Source organism: Bactrocera latifrons, unplaced genomic scaffold, assembly GCF_001853355.1.
Source record: "Bactrocera latifrons isolate USDA-ARS-PBARC rearing strain unplaced genomic scaffold, ASM185335v1 scaffold_332, whole genome shotgun sequence".
In the NCBI taxonomy this organism is placed as follows: domain Eukaryota; kingdom Metazoa; phylum Arthropoda; class Insecta; order Diptera; family Tephritidae; genus Bactrocera; species Bactrocera latifrons.
The window spans coordinates 1-10,880 of NW_017536971.1; the positions used below are offsets into that span (position 1 = coordinate 1).

The 10,880-nt window shown below is 34.6% G+C and overlaps 1 protein-coding gene across 1 annotated transcript in view; it reads left to right on the forward strand.

The window, feature by feature from the left end:
* The first annotated feature begins 697 nt into the window (after positions 1–697).
* Positions 698–10,880, forward strand: part of LOC108971263 (tyrosine-protein kinase Drl) — a 108,404-nt gene continuing 98,221 nt past the window's right edge. The window contains exon 1 of the mRNA XM_018937220.1: positions 698–1,442. Coding sequence (XP_018792765.1) covers positions 1,328–1,442 — 115 coding nt within the window. The 5' untranslated portion in view covers positions 698–1,327. The remainder of the gene's footprint in view (positions 1,443–10,880) is intronic.

The following is a 10,880-nucleotide window of genomic DNA, read 5'->3' on the forward strand; positions in this document are numbered from 1 at the left end:
ATTTTATGGAATCATAATGAAATACATATGTACATAAATTTTAATAAACATACATACATACTTATGCACATATATACTAAGTATATGCTTTGATACCAAATATATACGGATGTACATAAATTATGTGCCGAGTCAGTTGCGCATCGAAAATAAACGAATTTCTAGGCGTAAATTTGTTAATATTGGATTTACCATTATTTTTCTCATTTAACACTGAAAATGCTCAATTCTGCTATTTTCGTGGTGAAACACGCTTAWAATTTGTCTGTGGTGAAACTGGACCATCTCTGCCGAGTACCCCTTCGAAAAGTTACGATATTTGAAACGTGAACCTTCTCTATGATAAATATTTTTACGATCTCCGCGCCGTGAACCTTCTCTATGATAGACGTTCTCTGCTCTGGTTGTACGTTTTCTGCTTCCTCTTTTTATACCCCTTACTTAGGTCGTAATTTTTTTTACGTTCTTCCAGCAAAGGCGTATAACTGTTGTATAGTCAATTGCTACTTCCCCTAATTGGACTTCAATTTGTCACAGATTAAGTGGATTTAACACTTCTTTCCACCAATAGATGACGCAAAAATATTCGAATGGAATTCACAAAGAGGGCGCCATGACAGCGGACACTTCTGCCGTTTTCTTCTACCACTTATTCCGCCTGTGTCATGGTTGTTACTGCAATAACTAACTTGCAGAGCACTGTGGTGGCCTGCGCTGCGTGCGTTCTGTCGTTGCATGTCGGTCTAATKCGATTTGTTTGTTTACCCAGTTGACAGTTCCTGGAAAATCGTCACGGTGAACGTATCTTAGCTCTTGTGCGGAAAAATTGTGTATTCCAGTGATGATGCGTGTGTAAACGTACGTGCGAAATTTCAACACACGTACAACAAATATCATGGAGCTGATAGGCACACATTCAGCGCACTTTTAAAAGTGCAACGGGAGAAGCTCCACTTTTAGAGTGAACTAAAATAAATAAAAAATTCTTTGTATCTATGAATGCGCATAGTTTGAAATTGGTTGGCCGTGCACGCATTCCCGGCACAAACACTATYCCCAAAATAAATACATACATATGTATAATATGGAAATAAAATGTTAAAATTTCAAAAGCGTTTCAATTTCCAAAATAGTGGTAAATAAACATAAAAGTGAATTTAAAACGGTGATAATTGTGCAAAGTATAGAAAGAAAAAAATAATAATAAAATATCCACTTTTGTATGCGTGTTTATGGTTATATGTGTAGCAACAAATAAACAGTTATTTGTAAATATAATTGTACAAAACAGTTCAAAGTGCTCCAATAAAAAGGAGTTAAAAGAAAAATGTCATTTTCAACTAACTTAACCTTTACGTTTGGATTATTTATATTCTGCGGTGCGCTGGTGCATTGTCACCTCAATGTTTACCTCAACCTGCACGAGGTGATGCGATTAATAGGTGAGTGTGCGCCAAACGTATTAGTTTAGAAAAGTGTTGAATGCATGTAAATATTGCGGTTCTAAAGGAAGAAGTGCAAAGAAATAATGATGTAAATAATTTGGGGATATACATACAGTATCCGACAAAACTTTGTATACCCCATGAAAGTTGAAAAGAAAATTATCATATCTTTTGAAAAGTGAAGTTTATTTTTTTGCATGGCTTTTGTTATTTCTTATGAGTGTACTACATACAAAAAATTAAATTAATTTTCTGAATTTAGTGTTAGTGACTGGAAAATACGCGGTAATCTGAAAAAGAGAATTCTTAGCAACGACAAAAGTATGTATACCCGAATAAATTTTAAGGTTACCTTCACAATAGAGCTTCAATATTTAGTGTTGCCATTATTTAGTGCCAATAGACGTCGAGGCATGCTGTCAACCAAGTTTTGAAGAAGTGATTGGAGTATGTTTTCCCAGGGTCGTTGTCCTGCTGGTATATGAAGTTATCCTGTACGCCCATTTCTTTGCGTAGCTGGCTGCAAATTGGTACTTAACATTTGAACATAAGACTCCCCCGTCATTTTACCTTCGATCATTACGAGATTTGAGAGACCACTGTAGCTAAAACAACCCCAAACCAATACATTTCCGCCTCCAAACTATATGGTGCTTTGAATGTATTTACTCTGAAGCTTCTCGTGGCTCTTTCGCCACATGCACTTACCGTATTTACAATTTTTTAATTGTTGAACTTTTGAAAAAAATATTCAAAGAACAATACAAAATGTGCTGGGATATACATAGTTTTGTCCGATACTGTATGTCACTTAAAATCTTTGCGTTTTGTTAGACAAGTGGTTTTTGAGAAGAAATAAAACGCATATAATTTATGCTATAACCAAGAATTTAGCTTTATTATAAGGTAACCGTTTGCCATTATTTCGGGCTAGTAACTGCTGTGATAAGCAATTGGGTCTTATGCCAACAATAACGCTCTGAATGTTCTCTTCCAAGGCGTCAATCGTCCCACAAAAAATAGTCTAATGGTGTTAAATCGCACAATCTTGAAAAAATATTGGTAGCCATCTCGTTTTTGGCCCATTAACCGAATGTGTTTAGCGTTTAATGGCCGTTTGGCTTCAATTCTTTCACGAGTTCAATTTCATAAGTCTGCAAACCAAGATCTTTCCACCACGACACACATGTGCGCACATACCGATCGAACGCACTTGTGTTTCGTGTACGGGCACTTTAACGTAAACTTTGTTCGAAAATTATCCATGGTTGCCTGAATTATCGTCTCTGCAGCGCGATTATGTCGAACAAAGTACGCAATGCGCATTAAGCCGCTCACGCCGAAAAATTATTTTAATATTAAATTGCATGATTTGAAAACGTTGTTCCGGAGTAAGTATTGTAATTAGGTATAAACGAAGTAAAAGCTGTCAAATAGAATAACTCCGAAATGTTGCCTTATCGAAACCTACACATCTAAAAAAACACCATGTAATAAACGAAAGTGTGCAAAAGTTGAGATCAATATCTCAAAAGCTAAGTAACTAGTTCGCGGGTATACAAACAGACATGGCTAAATCGACACAGATCGTCATGCTGATCACTTCTATATACACATACATAAATACATACATAAGTATGTATATGCTTACAGGTATATGTATACAAAAAAGAGGAGATATATTAGAAAATGTGTAAAAATTAAGTTTGACGAGCATTCAATGCAACAAATCACAAATTCAAAATATTTATGAAAGATAATTAATATTTTAATCACGAGCAAACTATTTGATAGCAGTTAATATAGTATGTAAGGTATGTATAAAACTTACTCAACTCCACGCTTGAGTYCGCAACCCTTTCTGCTTTCGCATTCCTCAGCGGTCGTCATAGTTGCTATTTTAGTGTTTAAACAATAGAATTGGTGCTTTTAGAAAATTAAACCAGCAAACAAAAATTCTTTAGTGTCTAACCTGGAATAATTAGGAGCGCATTGATCGTGGGTGTAATTGCTTTTTAATGTTAAAATTTTCAATAGGAAATTTTATAAAAATAACAAAATTTATTAAAATAATAATATCACAATCAAGTCGCGCTTGATTTTTCTGATGCAATTCTTCAAAAGGACGGAATCCAGTTCTTTTCGGTTCTTCGGCTTCTCGAATCCATGTTTTCTGCTTCTGCATAATCACTCTGGGTTTTCGATGGGACTTAAATCAAAAAAGTAACATTTTGCCGCTATTCCATTGACCAGTTTTCGTACTTTTTCCTTTTTATATATCGTTTTTTCCTTATTCGTTAGCTCAAAACATTTTTTTTTTTGCGGGATGTCGGTCGTTGAGTGCTGCCGCTCTGCGTTTGCTGCGAACGGTTGAAGCATCCATTGTCACTCCTATTCAATATATGACGGGGATTTAAAACCCTTCCACACCTTTTTCTCTGGACAAAAGAATACGTCCCCCAAAACTTTTAATAAAATCTTCCACAGTAGCTCGATATTTGGTTGGAGGTTTGATTCTGTTGCGATAATATTAGTGTTTTCTTTATATTGACTTAAGTCATTTGTCACCGTTTTGGATGGTTTGTTTTCAAATAACTGCACTTTGACAAATTTTTGCAAATGTAATTTATATTGTAATAATACATCTCTATACACTATATACTTAGTAAACAAGAAAAAAATAGAGGACCTGCTCAAACTTTTAGTGGATGCACCTACCTCCGATTTTGTATGCCTTGTACTGCATACAAACAATTCGATGTATGATGCCATCAAAACTCAAAATTATGTATTGAATTAAAAGTATAAAGTTGCAGTTGGCAGATACTCAAATGTAGATGTTCAGATTCATTCATAATTTTTCTCATTTATGGCAAACACATTTATCAAAATTGCAAATTTGGAGGGAATTTTACGGCCACAAGTCGGATCTATTGAGGAAATTAATTTGCGAATAGTCCCTCTTTTTATAGTCTTGTAATCTGTTGCTACAGAGTATAATAGTTTCGTTCATCTAACGTACCACTTAAGACTAAGCGAGTTAGATGTAGGGTTATATATGTATGTTCATACAATGATGAGGATGACGAGTTGAAATCCTTGTGACTGTCCGTGCAAGCTGTAACTTGAGTCAAAATTAAGACATCTTGGTGAAACTGTCATGCTCACAAAACGCTATTAACCGAAAATCTACATAATTTGGCACAGAGGATCCCAGTAGAAAGGGCCAGCCGTGGGAAAAAAAAATGTGAAAATGTGTCGCCCTCCAATAAGCTTAATGTACACAAATATTATAATAACTCCTAACGTCAGTGTGAAAATGGATGAAATCGAAAAACTTCTAAATTCTTTTTAACAAAATAATTTAAATTTTATRTTTGCTGTTAAAGCAACAAAATCAATTTTCAATAGGATAACGATTCAAAGTACACATCATATCTTGTACGTGAATGGTTGTTATGGAATTAAAAATAACTTCATATGCCCCGTCATCACCAGACATTACCCTATTCAACATACCTGGAACTTATTGGAAAACGGTATTCGAAAACATCRAATTTCATTAAAAGAGTGCTTAAAAACTGCCTTAAGCATTTAGTGGGTCAAAATATCCGAAAATAAAACTAGAAATCTAGCGGGGAGCAGCATCGACAGCTGGGGGCAATAATTGACGCCTACATCGCATATTGGGTAGTCGAAAAAGTCTTTTCGTATTTCTAATCAAACTTCAACTATTATACTAGTAAATAAATAAAAAATATGTACTATTTTGGTCGACCCATTTGTTCGTTAGAGAATTATTCCATTAGTGTAAAACTTTCATCAGTGTATATCGAAATTTCAAAATTTCGAAATCTCCAGAACGGAAGCGGGAGAACCATTGTTGTACTACGCTGACTGATACAACATCGTCTCCGTAAACTTCACAAATTTCATTGGTGGATTGCCTAGCATTYTTCTCTTTTTTATAAAAAAAATTCAAAATATGTATAGGGAATTTCTTCTTTATTTTTAGTAATTTTTKAACAGCTGATAAAGAGCTTTCACAAAGGCGCCATAATAATCATTATTTTTTAATAAAAGTACTTTTATTGTGGCGTAACTAYAGTTAGGACTATGCGGTCGGGGCAACTTTTGTAGATAATTATAAGTTCAGTAAAGTCGTAGTACATTATTTTTTTGAAGTCGCGTGTTTATGTCAACAAGCCTCAGACTCTTGCAGCTCTTAAAGACAATATCCATCRAGAATTGAGGACCTATCGCCGGAAGTTCTGGCCAAAGTGAAGGTAAATGCCATAAAAAGGGCTGAAATGACAAGCAACTGTGGCGGCGGYCATTTAAATGATATAATATTCTCGACTTGATGTAAAAAATTTAAAAGACCAAATAAAAATAATCTACAGGCAGACTCAAAGTTTTCAGAAACATCGGAAGGTAATTTTTGCGCCACCTGTTATAATAAATAGTTTAGCTCAAGCTCCTCGCTTGACTTATAACATCTARTTACAAGAGTTCTTTTTCTGGATTAAAAAAAATAATTTCCCGTATGTTTTCTATGTATTTGGAAATCTTAGACTCCTTTTTAAGAGAACTTTTTCTATACCTTAATAGTTATTTTGTTAATCAGAATGAAGACGAATTCAATTACATACGTACATATGTATATAGTTAAATGGGTGTATAAAAGTCCTGCTCATGCTTTAAACCTAGGTCAGTGTAATTTACAAATGGACTTAAATGCATTCTACATGCCTTCGAAAGCAAGTGCTTAAATAAGCCTGCTGTCCACGTATGTAGTATGTACGTATGTATAACTCCGTGATGTGTGGGCACATCATTTACAAATGAGCGATTACGCGTCCATACAAACATTTTAATTTAATTCAATATAAATTATTCCTTTGAGCAGAGTGGCTGGCATTCATCATAGCAACGGAATGTACACACATATCTATTTTGAACTCGTATGTGTGTTGGTATGCTGCAACATATGCACATGTATTTGTAGTTATGACGGAAGGTGTAATTGCTTCCACACATATGCAGGTGCAAGGAAATAAAGTGGAGTCGCGCGGCAACAAAGGTGGCGTTGTAGTCGGTGCAGGCCATGTACACGCTTATTGCACTCTTGCAACATGTTTATACAGAGTAAAATAATTTTTTCACCTAACGGTTATTTGTGTCACTTAAAACTATGAAATCCGGGTGACTGTCTGCCCGTCCGTCCAACCGTCTGGCCGCGCAAGCTGTAACTTTAATAAAAATGAAGATATAAGAGATAGATAAAGAAGTAAGGATGAGTTCGTAGATGAGCGTAATGACCATTGGCACGCCCACAAAAAGTTATTAATTGAAAGCGTATTAAGTACCAAAACTAAGCCGTAAATTAGGATACAGAACTCAAATTTGGAACAACGAGGGCAAGCTGTAGTTTGAAAACCCCTGAAAAATGGGAGGRGCCCCGCCTTCAATAACTTCAATGCATCTATTTTCCGATCTAATAAAGCTTTATCAAATTTGCACAGCAGAAMTCTTTTCAACATTTCTTGAGATATTGTGAGAATAATTGCTAAAAGTGTGATACATTCAGGATGACATAAAAGGGTGTATAGACGCAGGTCTTGAAATTGGGCGATGGGGTGGCGCCCCTCACTTTTAGGTTGAATCACATACTCATATCGGACTATATCCACGCCTACTTCCTTTTCACTTTCCAGTATAAGTACATACGTAGTATTTATGTCTGAATGCCAAAAAAATGTTCGGTCAATACTTCCTTTAGCCCAAAAAAGATAAAATCGGGTGAATGCTTGACCTATCCACTATATATGTAACTCATATCAGTCTTTTCGCCTTTATTCCATGGTGATGTTATGTGAGGTAATGTAACCCAGGGAGCATTAGTTTAAGGCATGTTAGTAGTATATAAAACTGATAAAATTTTGACACCTCCTGAAGGAATTTCCCAGACTTTAATTCTTGCTAGTTGCAAGTGTATAAAATGTTCGTTTACACCCGAACTTAGCCCTTTCTTACCTGTTTTTATTATGCTATTGTTGTCTAACACACATTCATATGTATACATGTAAGATGGTGTATGTTTCTTGCAAATGTAMTCGACTGGCGTGAAGCATTAAGCGACCAATGACCGCCGTTTAATGGTGCGGTTAAAATAAATCGTGATAATTTGCGCAGCTGATGGAGGCAACGGAAATGCGGGTTGAAGAAGGTTTARCTGTGACATGCCATAAATATAAATATGACAGATCTATAGAAGAACTAACCAGGCAATTGGGCGGGCGACGGACAGACAAACGGTTGAATGATTGATCGATGTGCAACAGATGTACATATGCATGTGAATGTGTATGGGCGATGGTGTTAAAAGTGCTATAATAGAAGGAAAACAATCATGTAACTAAACTATGCATGTGTAATTTTCTTATATTAATATACATCCTATATGTATGTATGTATTCTTACAATATATGTATGTGCATACATACACAAAGCTACATACATATATAAACATATGCTAATGAAATTCTCTGAAAGGATATGACTGCAGGTTGATGTTGATAGTTGATGTGTGTGCACGAGTATGTACTCGTATTAGTATGTACAGAAGTCTCCTTGCATATTTCGAAACTATGAAATTGAAATTGAAAAGAGTGACAACTTGAATAAAGTACTTTAATAAAGTAGTCAACACATCACATTAATTTACAAAAGCAAGTACGTAAATAAATGCAAGCACCCATACGTACATGCAGATATATGTACATATGTACATATGTAACAGAGACCTGCATTGAGTATGATCGATTCGGTTTGATCAGCCTTCGCTACAAATTTTTCCGATCGAGTTTCGTGCTTAAAACGAAGGAGTCTGATCAATCGGTTTGATTGCTCTGCTTACTGATTCAAACTGATTTTTTGGTTCCGGTATGATGATTGGAAGTGATTGTACAGAAACGGTATGATGATTGGAAATTATTGTCCAGAAAAAGACGATCGAGTTCAACGATGCATCAAAACTCAGACATCGATCAAGTGTGCGTTCGAATTGATTGTGATGGAACCAATCAGATCGAAAATTTCCCTTGCGAGTATGTATGTACATATGTACATATTTGTGATTTAACAGAAACAAGTTGCGATGCATAAAATTAACCAAAACATTACTGCATATATTTCTTCATTTGTAACGCTTAGCATTTTTATCATAATATAATCTTTTGCGCAAAGGCRWAGGGTAGGTAGGTTCGAGCTGATGAAAAATTTATTTTATCATTTGCGAAATGCCGTCGGGCAGGTAGCTGATGTAGCGTACGTTTTCAGCTCTTGAACTCCTTAAATCCTTTCTGTTGAAATTAAAAAAGATCATTTTTTTCAAATGTATTTCTTGGAAAAAAAAGATAAGAAGAAAAGGAGAAAGATCCTTTTTTTTACCAATGGAACTGAATGTTCGCTTTGAGCCCCCTCAATTACGATCATTAAGTTTTGTTGAAGCAAAGTTTTCCGTCACAAAAAATCAGAGTCAATGATCGGGTATGATTGAAAAAATTGTGATCGTTGCAACTCTCTGATATATTAGCACGTCTTGTTTTTTGGTCTGTTAATGATGTTGCGGGTTTTCTTRGCGCCAGGGCAAACTCTAAATTAGTTTCATTTCGATGTAACAGCTATATACTGATAGCATATTTATTTACACATATGTATGTACGTACATATGTCTATTTCCATAAGTAAGCATGTGACAATACTCGTATTAATATGGGACAAAAATAATAAAACGAAATACTTTGCCCTTTGAAATATTTTTTATACTATATCTGGGTATATTAAGTTTGCCAYGATTTTTGTAACACCTTAAAGGAAACGTCGGAGACCTTATAAAATATAAGKACTCTAGTATATATGTATGTATGAACATATACATACATATGAATAATTGAACAGCATAATAAGCCGAGTCGATTTAGCTATGTTCGTCTGTCTAACTGTTTTTGAGACATCGATCTGAAATTTTGCACATGCCCTTTTCTCCCTAAAAAGCTTACATTTTTACTATCGGTATTGGATCAAGGTGTTTCCATCCAAACTGAACGATCACAATCCAGTCCTTGTATATAAAACTTCTTTATTTGACAAGATATTTTCATGGCATGGATTATTGTCTGAAGCAATGGTACATTCTTCGAAGAAATTTATCGGATCGCACCATTATAGCGTATTGTTGCCAAACAAAATGACTGATCAAAATCAAGTTAKTGTATGACATTTGTGGAGKGTATTATATATAGGTGCAGCCGAAGTTGTTTTAACGCCACAAAGCACCGAAAAATATATTTAATGAGTAAAAGCTTTATTAAATAAAAATTATATACCATTTAAATTTTTTGRATTATTTTGAAGTGACACATTCTCTAGTTTTCATTTTAGTTATGAATTTAATATATGTACAAGTATATCGATATAATATAATAAAAGTAATGCTATAAATGGAAAGGTGTTCTAATTTCCCTTTGCTGTCATACATTTGTAATAAGACCCACTGGTATAAACCTTCCATTACATTCATTGAAATGGTGTCCCATTACTGTAATTTATAGATCATTCTTAACTCAAATATAGTACATAAATCGAGAGATTTAGATTCCARTTTAAATGTGGGTAATACATATTTAATTTTGAATGGGGAAAAATATATATTTTATTTTAAAGGTAATTTAATCAGCATAACAGTCATTTAAATAATAATATCTCCAAAATAGATTTTGKGAATCTCTGGCACACCCTAATGTGCGTTTATTTTTGTAAATTATTCGTGTACAAATCCAGTTATATACATATATTTCAAGCAATAAAGAAATCATTTGTGATTTAACCTAAATTGATGTAAGTAAAGTGATTCCGCTGAGGCGATGTCCACTGCCTGCAAGAGTCGATAATCGATAATATTTATAATTCTGAAGTGCATGCAAGCATATGTATGTATTTACATATGCACATACGTACCATACGTATGTATGTACATACATTTGAAGTACATATGTGGATTTTTATTTAAATAATAAATTACCAATAACATATGTCGACATGCACTGATAAGGTTGCAAATGTAAACAAAGCGGGTGTCAAGTCTCCGAGGCAAAACCAAAGCGCAAACAAAACACGTATGTAAACAAATGTAGCAACAATAATAAGCAACAACTGCTACCACAACCATGAGCCGCGGCGCAGTAAGGCACTAAATGCCGAGAATATGCAGTAAATAGTTGGCTGGATTCTYATACAACAACAAGTGATATCTAAGAAACTGCAATTTTCATAAAATGAGTGTAGCTGGCGCTGTTTGTCTTTGTCAAGCGAAAAGGTGATAAGGCGCAGCGCCATATATTAGCAATAGCTTAGTTATAAATGTTTGTTTTT